The sequence below is a fragment of the Chenopodium album genome, chromosome 24 (assembly GCF_948465745.1).
Source record: "Chenopodium album chromosome 24, dcCheAlbu1.1, whole genome shotgun sequence".
NCBI lineage: Eukaryota > Viridiplantae > Streptophyta > Magnoliopsida > Caryophyllales > Amaranthaceae > Chenopodium > Chenopodium album.
In genome coordinates, this window is record NC_137857.1 from 16,638,626 (window position 1) to 16,653,830 (window position 15,205).

General features: G+C 37.8%; 1 protein-coding gene across 1 annotated transcript; it reads left to right on the forward strand.

Moving 5' to 3' along the window:
- Nucleotides 1–9,625: 9,625 nt before the first annotated feature.
- Nucleotides 9,626–11,875, forward strand: LOC145610614 (uncharacterized). Its single transcript, XM_081665923.1, has 5 exons — nucleotides 9,626–9,963; nucleotides 10,114–10,198; nucleotides 10,278–10,968; nucleotides 11,059–11,607; nucleotides 11,715–11,875. The coding sequence occupies exons 1-5, from the start codon at nucleotides 9,626–9,628 to the stop codon at nucleotides 11,873–11,875; spliced, it is 1,824 nt and encodes a 607-aa protein (XP_081522049.1).
- Nucleotides 11,876–15,205: the final 3,330 nt, after the last annotated feature.

Consider the following 15,205-nt stretch of genomic DNA (forward strand, 5'->3'; position numbering starts at 1 on the left):
TTGCTTTAGTATTCTAGTGAAAGTGAAAGAGAAGTGCGCTTCACTTTCCCATTTAGCCGCCTTAGATAATTTGGGTAAATTATTACTCGGTACGTATACAATTTCATCCTAATTTTTTTTTTTAAAAAGAGTTAATAATACAATATAAAACGGTTGTCAAGATGACCGTTCTATATCATCTATAATAAATAATTATTTTTTTAATTATTTGAGTAAAAAGAAATAGAGAACGGTTAACTATCCTAACCGTTCCATATGTATTAACATACAGAACGTCTCTTATATAAAGACGATCTATATTCTTCCGGAGAACGCCTACCTTTGATAACCGTTCTATATTTTGCGATCTCTAATCTAGTTTTTGGTGTAGTGCCAGAGTTTTATTGCTCATCCATCTTGCACTTTACGTGATTTACGGGTTTTGACTTGGTGATGACTCATATGCAAACAACACAATCAATCAAATATCACATCATTCCAAGCAATCCAAAGTTCCAATAATTCAATTCTTGATTTATTAGTGGCAAACAATATTTAGTATTGAATCCTTTAACTACCTCGGTTCATCAACACCTTAAGTGCATAGGGCACTTCAATCCTGAACCTCGTCTTAAATACTATAATGAACTTCCTCTCCTCAAATCATAATTAATTCATGAGAGAGTATTAAAAATTAACCTCATGGAACCATTATCAAAATTAATTCCACTTATAGACAACCAAGAATCCATAACCTTTAATTAATCACAACTTATCCAATTGATAAGACAATCACCTATATATCACCCACAACCGTAGTCATATACTTATATCTTAAACATGCCTCATACACAATATACGGAAATCACAATGTATAACCAAACAATTTAGGCCAGTCTTCTCTATACATGATACTAAGTTCTCGATACATCCCTAAACATGCATCTAAAGGCAAGGTTTCGTAACTCGTACGTACCTTGAATAAACGAGTTGGTATGCCACTTTACTATCTAGAAATCACCTTCAATAAACTCCTCTCCTAAACCAAACAATAACATCTCAATCAATACCCAATAAATCAAATTTACAACAATACTAACTTACTTTAAAACTTTCAAAATCCAAATTAAACAACACTTTAAAACCTTCCCTTTAGTTAAAATTAAAGGCATATATATAGTTCTTTGAATTTTCTTCATAAAAACCTTAAAATACATCATTATACATGAAATCACAGCAAGTTTAAACTTTATAAAAATCTGAAAATTAACTTTATGCATAAAATCTTGGAATTATAGTAATCTTTGAAACTATCAACATTATATATTAAGTTAGTAAGCTTTAAACCCAAAAATACACCAATTCAATGAATTTAGAGGCTTCAAAAACAATAACCTAAAATCTGAAAATTAGTTTTAATCACCAAAAATATAGTTTTAACATACTATAAACATTATATACTTAAGAAACTTGACTAACACGACTTAAGCCCTAAAATCATGAAAATCAAGTTTAAACCCTTAATTTTCTTAATTATACAAATCTGAAATTTTATTCAATAAATTAAACATAGTATAACTCATAAATTTCAGTCTTTTACAATTCATATACATATTCAAATCATAATACTAATAATTAAAAACAAAAACTTAATAAAGATTGAAACTTGAAATAATTTAACAAAAGAGAAAGAACGAAAGAAAGAAAGAGAAAGGAGATGAGGGGCGAACTGTTGCTAGGTGGCTGGGCAGCGAGGTCGACGGTGGCAGTAGGGGGAGGTCGCTGACGGTACGGTGGTGCTGCGCTGGCTGCAAGGCTGCTTCAATGTTTTTTTTTTCTTCCTAGCTGATCGTGAATGAAGGGGAAAGGCAAAGGAGAAATTTTGGGGTTTTTCCTTTTGCTTATGTACGTAGAATAAGTGTTGAGTTTGGGGGTTTTTATGAATCAAACATGGGCTTAGTGATTCTATAGTTTTAATAGGACTAGAATTGTAGTATTGGGCTCATTAGTGGGTTTTAGGAGATAAGAATAATTAGTCCAAATAGATTAGTAAAATGAAATAATTTTCTCATTTGAGTGATTCTCATAAAATATACACAAATCAATACTGAAATCATATTAAAATAATTTATACAAAAACTTATTTATAATAATATTCACATAAACACAATAAAATATAATTATAAATTCCACAAAATTATAGGGGATTACAATCTACCCCTCTTAAAAGAAGTTTCGCCCTCGAAACTTAACCCAAAAGCCATAATTTCTCCAAAACCATTCAAATTTTTGTGTTTTGTATGCTGTAAATTGCTTGATCCTCAACATGTACACTCGACAAACTGAACTTTATACTCAATGAACTCATACTTGGCCAAAGTTTACATTCTTAAATTGCATGTAAACATAATAATAATGTATAATAATACGCAAAATTATGCAAACTCAAGCAATAAATAGCATAATGAGGTATCGCATTCTACCCCCTTAAAGAAAAGAGTTACGCCCCCGTAACTCACCTCAATAACATCATTAGGTACTTCTTTTTCATTTCTTCTTTCTGCAATGATTTATCCACAAGTTGCTTTTCTATAATTTCCTCAAATTTGAATAGTTCAATTCATAGGCACTCAATAATCCCTTTAACTCTCCTTAGCTAACAATCGAAGGCTATTAAGATCTGTGAAAATCTTACATGTGGCACTGTATTTCAAATGAATCTCCAATGTAAACAATATATACGCAATCAAGATCATGGTAGGGTAATTGGTCTCATAAGATTTGTCTTGGCAAGAAGCATTATTATCATTTTCCCATTTTGTTGCAACACACTCCCATTAAGAAAGACTAAAACCAGTGCAATAATCATCCTATGTTCTTTAAGAGTTTAAAAGGCTTGTGTACACTTTTCATCCCATTCAAACTAACTCTCCTTTATCAAGGTAGTTTCGCTAGCAATCCTCAAAAGTCCTTCACAAACCTCCCTAAACATCTAATCCCAATAAACTCCTTGTATCGGTCACATTGTTAAGTATAGGCCACTTGCTCACCACTCGAATTTTTGTCTCAAAAAAAAAAAAAAAAAAAACAACTGTCTCTCATTAATAAAACTCACACTTCAAAAACTTAGCATATTACAAAACGTCCCTAAAAGTTGTCAACAGAATCCTCAAATGTCCATCATGATCATCCTCACTCCTTAAGTATAGCAAGATATCATAAATAAAACCATAAATTTATCGAATTACTGTACTCATGGAACACTCGATTTGTTAAATCCATAATGATTAATAATACAATAATTAACCCAAAAGGCTTGATTCATATTTCTACATTTATGAATCCATGGACTCCTCAAAATTTTCTTTTACAAAATTGATTGATAAGACTTCTCTCCAACTTGGTTTTCAAATTCTCCCAACAAAAGTCAACTGTCTCACAAACCGTATATCTATTCTCTTTCCACCAAATTTATGCTCCTCAAATTCTCATAGCAATTCAAAGCAACAAAACTCATCTTTCACTACCTAGTTCAACAGAAAAGCAGGGTCTCCACTCTCCTTAAAGTATGACGGCTTGACCAAAGCAAAATTCATACACTCCACTCGCGTAGTTTATCATCATCAAATATTTCATCAATTCTCCAAGTATATTCCTAAATAGATCATAAGGTTTCTCTAATAAATACTCATTGGGTGCAAAAATTAAAGGAGATATCAAATAATAGAAATATAGACCCTACCAATAACCCAAAGCACCAAATAAATTAGATCATTAAATAACCATAAATACATAGTCACATAATTCCATGCTTCATATAATGATACATTCATATATATACATATTACATTGCACAAATCATCACAAATTAATCTATATTGTATTCTTTAATCCTTACACATGATACTAGGTGATCACAACACCCAAATTTGCACGATTATATAAAACATATACAATTAAATGTAGGAAAAATTGCCCGCAATAATCCGACCTTTTGGCCGTCCGCCGAAAATAATCCCACCTATGGATTTTTTTAAAATAATCCCACCTTTATACCCACTCCGGTATAAATGGTCCCAACCGGTCATGTAACCTGTGATAACAAGTTAATTGACACGTGTCGCCATGTTATTTGTCAAAAAATAAAATTAAAATAAAATAAATTTTAAAAAAAGTTAAATGTTTTTTTAAGAAAAACTAAAAAAAAAAAAAAAAAAAATTAAAAAACACCACCAGCCCAAGCTTTCCCTGCCACCCTTGAGACCTCATCCCGTAGCTCCGGTCACCCAGACCCCCAACCCTGGCGCCGGTGGTGCCTTGAACCCCCTCCCCTGAACACCCCGCCTCCCTCCATCACATAACCACCGTCTCCTTCCCTCACGACAGTAGTCACAACACCAACCCTCTACTCCAGCGTCAGCGCCGTCAGCCACCAACAACTCGATCTATCCACCCTCTCCCTCCCCCTAAACCGCCAACTCGTGGTCCCTTCACCCCGAAACCACCAACCACCCTCGAAAACATGTTCCCCCATCCCGATCCCAGTCCCTCTTCCCATCCCCGTCCAAATTCCGGTCGTTCCTCCCTTTGTCCGTCCCGATCCCAGCCTCTCTCCTTCACACGATTCCGGCCTCTCTCTCTCTCCTACCTCCGTCGCAATTCCGGCCTCTCTCTCCTTCCTCCGTTGCGGTTGTTTCATATGTGGGTGCGGTTCTAAGGTTTAGGTTGGGTGGTGGCGGGTATGGTGGTGGCTGAATTGGTGTTGCTTAATGGGTGGTGGTGATTTTTTACTTTTTCTTTTTATTTATTAAAAGACTAATCACGAAGTGACACGTGTAAATTCTACTTAAAAAAAATTACCTGCTCAACCGGTTCCAAGTAAAATGGGACCATTTATAGCGGGGTGGTTATAGAGGTGGGATTATTTAAAAATAATCCATAGGTGGGATTATTTTCAGCGGACGGCCAAAAGGTCAGATTATTGCTGGCAATTTTTCCTTAAATATAACTTGCATAATCACTACATTAAAAAAAATAAATAGCACCAAAGAATTAAATTACCATGCACATAGAAAGAAATTATCTAATTTATATGACTTTCTTAAGACTACCCAAACCTCACACATAAAATAAAATAAAATAAATAATAATAATATTCAAAGGATAAAATAAATACGTAGATTCAACTAATTTCAAAAATAATTAATAACATAGTAATTTATATAACTACATATATATTATTTAAAATGGCAGAAAAAAAAAATAGTAAATTTTTTTTTTTGAAATTAAATTTTAACTTTAAATCACGTCATAAAATCCAAAATCGGAAGATTTTAAAAAAAACATTAGGCGCCTAAAAACTTTGAATTGACTTTAGTGGTAACTAAAGCAAACCTAAGCTCCCGGATACCACTTTGTAACACCCCAATAATTCTCTCTTAAAACCTGTAAATACCTTGAACAATATCCAAGAGTATTACTGGCGTGCTACCACCACGTGTTCAAACGTTAAGGCTATATCAGAAAACAGTAGCGGAAAACCTAAATCAATTATAAATAAGTTTCAAAACCAAAAACTAAAACCAAATTAAATCTTACAACTAGGAACCTTTAAGGCCCTTATTCAAAACCCAAATTAGTTAAAATAGTATAAAATGAAATTAAGTTTAATGAATTCAAAAGTAAGTAGCAAAATAAGTAGTGAAAAGTAACAAACACTCCACTTAAAATCCCACAACCTTGATGCGAATGTTGAATGTGTAAGAACCTGTAGTTAATCTGCTCCCCAATATTACAAGTGTAAAAATTGGATCGTCACAGGGTCATTGAAAGGCGAAGGCCATGACCAAAGAAAGACACACACAAAAGCATGCAATCAGCAAAGCTGAGTACATGCAAGCTGCGAAACAAATAAGAAATCCATAACATGCCACTAATAATCAATCATCATGAATCATTAAATTATAGACTCAACACACGACTCAACTATCAATTTACTAGGACTTCACTAATTAATAGTAGTTAACTCGTTTTATATCATTCATTAGATTAAGCAATAGACAAGATTGTCCAACCCATGCTCCATTTGGAACATCAATAAAGAAAACCCCATGCCTCCTTTCGGAAACATCAATAAACATCCAACGACCACGGGCGCGACTCCGTGACTGTAGTTAGTATGAGATCTCACCTAACTCCTAGTTTTGAAAAGTATTTGAAATAAGAGACTCGTGGATCAGACGGCCTCGAGAAAAGTACACGGCTAATACCCCATGTACCCCAACCCCTGATTGTCATTACTTTAGATGTGCACCAATCTAGAGTTTTATTGCTCATACATCTTGCACTTTACGTGATTTACGGGTTTAGACTTGGTGATGACTCATATGCAAACAACACAATCAATCAAATATCACATCATTCCAAGCAATCCAAAGTTCCAATAATTCAATTCTTGATTTATTAGTGGCAAACAATATTTAGTATTGAATCCTTTAACTACCTCGGTTCATAAACACCTTAAGTGCATAGGGCACTTCAATCCTGAACCTCGTCTTAAAGACTTTAATGAACTTCCTCTACTCAAATCATAATTAATTCATGAGAGAGTATTAAAAATTACCCTCATGGAACCTTTATCAAAATTAATTCCACTTATAGACAACCAAGAATCCATAACCTTTAATTAATCATAACATATCCAATTGATAAGACAATCACTTATATATCACCCACAACCGTAGTCATATACTTATATCTCAAACATGCCTCATACACAATATACGAAAATCACAATGTATAACTGTAGACACCCATTTGTGTCTCCCCAAAACCAAACCCAGTGATGAATACCTTTCGCGTCGAATCATAATCGAACGAGGTGAAAGTGTGAAAAGTCAAGTGTTGCGGTTAGTTTTTATTAAAAATCTTTCTTTCTGTTTTCGAAAACCCACTCTATTTTATAAAAACGTCCAATCCAGTTTAGTTTAGTCCATTATAAGGGTCCAATAATGGTGTAGTTGGATGGGGCTTGAAAAGACCTTTCCAATGATATATTATAAGCCCAATTCCGATGAATAATGAGGAAGTTATGGCCAAAATACTAAACTAGGCCCAAACCGGATTTTACCTACGACCCAATGATCATGAGGAGGGTCCAAAGGTTTAATCCTATTCCTAAACTAATTAGGATTGATTAGAATCTTCTTTAAGTTTCTAAAATATCTTAATTATCCTTTTTTGAAAAGATAAGATTAAAGAGTTTGAATTTAAATAAAACTTTCCTTTTTTAAAACTTGGAAAAATTGCTCCCATAAATCCCAACTTTGGCCCGTCCGCCCAAATTAATCCCTACTTTTGATTATTATCTATTGCACCCAACTTTAGGGGTGATTAATTTTCGTTGCACCCGTTTTACCTGTAACCTGATTAGAAGGTCACCTTTTTGTGAGTTGGAGGTTTCCCTCTTTTGTTAGTGCCACATCAGCTTTCCCTCCCAACTACTCTCATTACTCTCTCTGCTACTCCCTCCCTTTTCATTAACTCCTTCATTTCGTACAACAGAGCATCGAAAAAAAAAACTCAAATTGACGCCATTATTGAAGCTTCAACCACCATTGTACTTGGGGAAACGTGACGATCGTTGAATTCTGAGAAGGAAAAGCACCAATAGTCGTTGGGAAAGTGTCGAACTTCCATTTTAGGTAAGTGTTTGAACCCTAATCTTTTGCTTCATTTCTGCCGAATTTGTGCTTAAATTATGCATATTGTCGTGAAACCCTAACTAATTACACTTGGAAATGACTAATTTCAGCAATGATATGACTTATATTTGCTTCATTTCTGCGAATTGTTGTGTGTTTGTGATACTGGGTGTTTTGTTGTTGTTGGTTTGACTGCTTAAATTCGAACCCTAATTGCCTTGATTTAGTGTAGTGTTGGTTTTAATGCAATTGCTTTTAAATTAGGTATGGCTCCAAATAAATTTACCTTGAAAATGTGGCATGGAGGAGTGTTTCAACATCTTGACAATGGTGAATTGTGTTATATGAATGGTAAAGGTAGAACCTTTAATGTAAACCCTGATCAGTTGTGTGCTTTTTATCTGATGGAATTGGTTATGAGGTGTGGGAAGTATAAGGATAGAGTACAGGGGTTGATGTACTTAGTTCCAGGACTGAGCTTGAAAGGTGGGTTGAGGAGAGTTGATGATGATGACAGTATGAGGGAGATGATAGATGTGTCACTTAATAATAGAGCTGTTGATGTGTATGTTGTGCATGGTCAAAATGACCCAATACTCTTCCCAAAAGAGAAACAACCTACCTCATCAAAAAACACAAAAAATGTGAGAACCAAAAAACTACCTGTGAAGAGGGGACCACAAGTGAGAGCAAGTCCAAGGAACAAAAGTCAGCCTCCCTTGACTATTTCTGAGCCTTCCCAAAATACCCTTGACAGCTCATTAAATGAAAAAGAAGATGCTCCAACTCCTTTTGTTGCCATTCCACCCACCAATATTGTACCAAACCAAAGTACTCTCAAAGTGAAATATGTTATAAACCCTAATTCAGACTTGGCTAAAACATATCCCACAGCACTTACTTTTCCTTCACCTTCACAAATCAACTCTGAATTGTTGAACAGTTATGAATGGGAAGATGCAAGACCTGACAGCCCCCTTCCTTTACATGAGCTGATTCTAACAGTTAGTTCTGAGAGTGACAGAGAGGATCCACCCTACCAGCCACCAGAACCAGAAGTAGAGGTGAACAAGGGGAAAGGGGCAGCTACAGACAAAGGGAAAGGGGTAGAGTCAAGCAAAGGGAAAGGGGTAACTGTAGACAAAGGGAAAGCACCAGCAACTTTTTTTGGGGAGGTGTACTCAGATGTGGAAAGTGATGATGTAGAGGATAATATTGGGGAAGAAGATGAACCTGGGCAGGGTGATGACCTAGATGCTGAAGTAGGAGAACAGGTGCAAGGGTTAGATGACTTAGAGGTAGAAGAGAGGGAGGAGTTATTGGATGAGGAATATGAATCAGAAACTGATGATGAGGAGTACAGTTTAGCTAGGCAAAGGGTGAAAGATGCAACTGCCAAGTTAATTGACAATGCTAGGAGAATACAGAGGGAGACAGTTCAGTGGCTGAATATAGACAAGGAGGGAGAGATAGCAACTGAGGTTGGTGAGGGGCAAGCAGCAGAGGTTGTTGAGGGCAGAGCAACTGAGGTTCTTGAGGGGACATCAACTCAGGCAAGTGAGGGTTCTGGGCCACAGAGTGACTATGAGCTGAGTGATGATGAGGTGCATACTCCACCTGACAGTGGTGAAGAGGAGTTAGAACCAGGAGTTAGAAGAAAGCCCACCAGATCAGTGTCACTTGCACACACTGATTTTGCCACTTTCAAATGGGAAGTGGGGCAGAGATTTGCTAACAAATCTGAGTTTAGGGCAGCAGTAGCTAAGTATGGGATTCTACAGGGTAGGGATGTTTATTTCAAAGTGAGTGACAGTGGAAGGCAACAAAGAATAGGTGTTTGCTGTGTAGAAGGGTGCCCTTTTTATCTGTATGCTTCATGGGACAGTAGAAGGGCTTGTATAGTTGTGAAGACTGTGAGAGGGGAACATTGGTGTTAGAGGAACATGAAGAGGAATAGGCAGCTGAAGTCAAGTTGGGTAGCTGGCCAGTTCCTTGAGGTTTTCAAGACAAGGCCTCACTGGCCTGCAAAGGAAATCCAAGAGTGTGTGAGGAAAGCTTTTAAAATGTTGGTGAGTAGGGATTTTGCCTACAAGATTAAGTACCAGGCACATAGAATGTTGCATGGTTCTATGCATGATCATTACAACAAGCTGGGTAGCTACATGGCTGCATTGCATAGAACCAGCCCTGGCACTAGGTTGGAGTTAGTGACAGATTCTGACAAAGAGCCTCCAATCTTTAAGAGGCTCTTTATATGCTTTGAAGGGGTGAAGGTGGGGTGGTAGGAGGGTTGTAGGAAGGTGCTTGCAGTAGATGCTTGCTTCATAAAGACCTTCTTGGGGGGTCAGCTTCTGTCAGCTGTGGGAAGAGACAGCAATGACCAGATGTACCCTGTTTGTTGGGCCATTGTTTAAGGTGAGAACAATGACAGTTGGGAGTGGTTCTTCAAGCAAATGCAGAGTACTTTGGATCTAAAAGATGGGGAAGGCATGGAAATCATCTCAGATGAGCATCAGGTTTGATCTTTGGCTTTAATTTGCTTACTTGCATAAGTTTCTTTTATTTATACATGTCTAACCCCTAGTTGCTGTACAGAGCATCTTGCATGGAGTGTCAGTTGTGCTGCCAAATGCAGAGCACAGGCATTGTGCAAGACATATCTTTGCACATTGGCACAAGACATATAGGGGAGATGAACTTAAACTGCTATTTTGGAGGACAGCAAAAGCATACAGCATGGCTGACTATGAGGAGAACCTTGAGAAGTTAGGAAAGGCGAATAAGGATGCCATAAATGCTTTCATTGGCTACAACCCTAAGCTGTTTTGTAGGGCATTCCTGAAACCTGACATCAAAACAGATGCCATTACAAGTAACATTGCTGAGACTTTTAATGGCTATATCATTCAAGCCAGGACAAAGCACTTGTTGTATTGCCTAGAAGACATCAGAACTGCTTTGATGCAGAGGCTAGTGATGAAGAGGCAGCAAATGATGAAAGCCACAACAATGCTTTGCCCAAGAATTCAAGCAAAGTTGGAAATTGAAAAGCAAAAGGCAGCTGAGTGTGAGTTCATGCCATCTTCTGAGACCCTATTCAATGTGACATACTACTTGGATCAGCTAGTAGTGAACTTAGAGACAAGGAGCTGCACATGCAGGAAATGGGATATGCTTGGTATCCCATGTTGTCATGCAGTGGCTTCTATCTATTACATCAGACAAGAAGCTGAGCAGTATGTTGATGAATGCTACCACAAGGCAACCTACCTCAAAGCTTATGCAGGTATACATCTCACTTTTACCTTGCCATTTGCTTTTTTATGTTAACTTAGTACGTAAAATAAAATTTTGGGTTGTTTGCTGTATGGTCTAGGATCTATTCCTCCATGTGAAGGGGAAAGGCATTGGCCTAAGGTCTCCCTGCCAATTGACCCACCTCCAATTAAAATTGGACCTGAGAGACCTTGGAAGAACAGGATCAAGGATCCTTTTGAAAATCCCAAAAAAGCTGGAACCATCACCAAGAATGGAGTAGAAATGACATGCTCCATATGCCACACCAAGGGACATAATAAAAGGAAGTGTCCTGAGGAAGACACTAGGCAACCCCCTCCCCCACCTGCTAAGAAAACTAGAGGGAGGCCAAAGAAGCAACCTGTAGTTGCAGAAGCTACAACAGCTGCTCAGGCTGCACCATCAACTGCACACCACTCAATGATAATACAGCCTACTCAACTAGGTAGAGGTGGCAGGATGATTCACATGGGAAGGGGTTCAAGAGGTGGGAGGGCAGGCTCAAGCTCTGGTGCTGCAAGGGGGGCTGGTGCTGCAAGGGGGGCTGGTGCTGCAAGGGGAGCTACTGCAGTAAGAGGAAGGGGAAGGGGCAGAGGTAGGGGCAGGAACCAGCAACCTGTTGGTGTAGGTGTGTTGTTTGCACCTGATGGATCTGTAATAACTTCAGTAAGTTTGTATCTTTTTTTTTTTTAACTACCCAATTTTCTGATGTTCTATGCTTTGCCCTGTTTGCAGACAAGAAGGCAGGTGAGATCAACAAGGTCAAGGTCAGGGGCAACTGGAAATGCTGCAAGGCCAGGACACACATCAGCAATGGCTTGGTTCCAGATGAGTCAGTCCAGCCAGACCTCAACCCTGCATCAGCCAACCCAGTAATGGATGTCTGTCTCACTTAGGCATAGCTATAAAACTCTGTTTTCATCAACTTTTGGGTGACATTGTTGTGTTGTCTCATAATTTGCAAACAATGTTTATGTGTAGTGTATTTTGCAACCAATGACTTGTAATATTTGGCACTCATGCTATCTTTTGGACACAATCACTATGTATGGTAATATTTTGCACTATACAATTACTTGCAAATTTTGAATTGGAAATGCTATTCCCAACATTGTTTATTTATTCATTACTTGAGAATAATACATTACATTGGTAAGGTCACTAATAAACAACACCTAACATTACCCCTAAATAAATCCACCATAACCATTACATCCTAAAGTTCAAGCTTTCAAATAAACTAGAAACATTGCAAAGAAAATCCAAGACACAAACATTGCAACTAAGAAATTTTTTTCATTTCTTGTAGCCTTCATTAGTTTAATCCTAGTGTGGGAGAGCTCCATTTTAGTATCATTCAACTCCTCTGTCTTCAAGTCCAATTTCTTCTCAACAACCTTCAATTTCTCTTTCATGAAATCAACTTCCATCTCCTTCTCAGCAAGAGTAGTGTCTTTTTCAAAGAGCTTAAATCGCAAATCAGCATCAATTCCATTTGTGACATTAACCCACTGGAAAAACCCACAATCACCAACCTGCAAAAGTAAAACCCCCAATTCAATTGAAATCACAAACCCTAATTCATATAATTCCACACAATAATTGTATATGAATGACAAATTAAACTCACAGGCCAATTAGGGCAGCCAAAGAACTTCATCCCTGCGTTATCACCGCTTTTTGCCATTCGCACCACCGCAAATGCGCCACATCTGCACTTCACTCTTGTAGAAATCAACCCACCACCCCTTGACGAAGAAGACCCACTTGACATAGCAAATAAATGGTCAAATTCGTGAACCTTCACAAAGAAAAGGGAGTAAGAATGGAGAATGGGGTATTTTTTTAGAAGAGAGGAGAGGCAGGGGACTTTGTTTAAGAGAGAGAAGGGAAAAGTCAAACTTTGTAACATGAAATTAAAAAAAAGAACCGTTAAGATGCCACGTCATCAGTTTACAGGCTACAGCAGGTTGCTTAACTTGTAGGGTGCAACGAAAATTAATCACCCCTAAAGTTGGGTGCAATAGATAATAATCAAAAGTAGGGATTAATTTGGGCGGACGGGCCAAAGTTGGGATTTATGGGAGCAATTTTTCCTTAAAACTTTCCTAATTCTATTTGGATTTAAACATGTCCAAAGACAGTCAGATATTATTTTCGTAATTCATATTTTTTATCCAAATTTTATATGGTTGGATAGATCTAGAAATTATCTTTCCAATGATATATTATAATATTAAATCCGAGCTATAACGAAAAAGATATGAAAGGAATACGCAACTCTATCCAAAACTGACACCCTTTTACTATTTCGGCCATATCTTTTTATCTAAAAAAGATTTTAATCTGATTCTAATTGCATTAGAAAGTAGACTTCAAGATCTTTCCAACGACATATTATATACCTTATTTGCATTTCTGGATCAAAAGATATGATAAAAACAAAATCCGCAAAAACTGTCTTTGTCGCCAAACGACAGACCCCGTCGCCTCGCGACAAGATAAATTTCTGGCGACAAATTCGGTTTGTTAGCGACAGCGTGGAGTTTTATTCCTAATCAAATTCTATGATTTTCCGGACTATTTTCCTATAAATAGGGTCCTCGACCTCTGTTTTTATTCATTCAACTCTCATCAAGAATTACCTAATTCTCTCTATTCCCTCTTGAGCAATATATGCTTTCTTTCTCTCTCTTTCTAAACTAGCTTTTTACAAACACAATTCTGCATACACAAGATTTAGAATCATCTAACCAAGTTCGAAGTTACCTTCGCCCTAGACGTGAAAGGTTTATATTTTTCTAAGGGTTTGGACCAAATCTAGTTTAAACTTTATTTAATTTGATTCTAATTTAATTCCTTTAGTTCTTTAATTATTCTTTATTATATTCATTGAAGTTTACTAACTCGTGTATTTTGTTATTAGAAAGAGGTACGAGGCTTCAAAGTAAGTAGATTAGCTTTCTACTTCTTTCACAATGTAGAAAGCATGTTATTATTGTTTAATATTCCTAATATCATGTTAGGATGTTTTTATTGCTTTCTAGTATCATGTTTAGGGTGCCTTTACTCTTTTCTAATAGCATGTTAGTACCATGTTAGGTTTAAAGCTTTGATCTTTAATGCTTAGTGACATGCTAGGATTTGTTATTAATCTTGTTAGTATCATGCCTAGGATCTTGCTATTATATTTAAGCTTTATTTTTAACATGGTTTTTATTAGGAAAAATTAGAAAAAATAATCCCAACTTTCATCAATTTTGCTAGAATAATCCCAACTTTGGATTATTCCAGAATAATCCGAACTTTGGGGGTCTTCTTTTTCTTCAGTCCTTATGACCGGTTACCTGTTGAGAAGGTTAATTTTTTTCTTTTATGTTTTTTAAAAGCCACGTGTCAGCACATGATTGGTCCAATTTTTTTTTTAAAAAAAAAAAACAACTTTGAAAATTTAAAAAAAAAAAAACAGAAAAAACAAAACATAAACCACCCTACTTCCCCATTAACCACCAGCCCCCCACCCAAACCACCCCCTCCACCAGCCCTCCCCCACCCCTTTCATTAGCCCCCACCCAAAAACACCCCCCATGCAGCCGGAAAACCCTCCCCACCAGCCGACCACCACTCCCCACCCGCCGAAACACCTCCCCCTCCCTTCCCCCACCCACGAAACCCTCCCCCCTGGCCTCCCCTCCCCCATCCACGAAACCCTCCCCCCTCCCGTAAAAACTCCCCCCTCCCCTTCTCACACCAACCAAACCCAAACCCAAACCCAAACCCAAACCCAAACCCTGACTGACGCCGCCCACCCTATCGCTGACAAACCACCATCGCCTCCCCGAAACTCCCACGTCACCAGCCAATCCCCAAAAACCACTATCCCACTCCCGAAAACCCCAAAAACCAGCAGCTCTACTCTCGAAATATCCCTCTAAACCACCTGGCCCACTCCCGAAAACCACTAAAAACCCCTTCACCACCGTCGAAAACCCTAGCCGCTAGGGTTTTGAGGTGGGGGAGGAGTAATTGGGGTTTTTCGAGAATGGGAAAGGGGTTTCTTTGGTGGTTGCGTGGGGGGGTTAAACTTGTTGAAGGGGATTTCGGGAAAAGGGGAAAACGGCGAGGGAAGAACGCGGTGACTGACGGCTGTCTGGTGTTGGTGAGGCGGCGGAATTTCTGTAGTGGTGGAGGTTAGGGTGGAGCGGTGGGGGAGGGGAGGCTGCTGG

Bases quoted from the DNA above. Each gene is read 5' to 3' on its own strand.
- LOC145610614 (XM_081665923.1), top strand. From the start codon at position 9,626: ATGAAGAGGAATAGGCAGCTGAAGTCAAGTTGGGTAGCTGGCCAGTTC. The intron at 9,964-10,113 runs GTAGGAGGGTTG...GAACAATGACAG, and splicing joins GAAGGGGTGAAGGTGGGGTG to TTGGGAGTGGTTCTTCAAGC. The intron at 10,969-11,058 runs GTATACATCTCA...TGTATGGTCTAG, and splicing joins CTACCTCAAAGCTTATGCAG to GATCTATTCCTCCATGTGAA.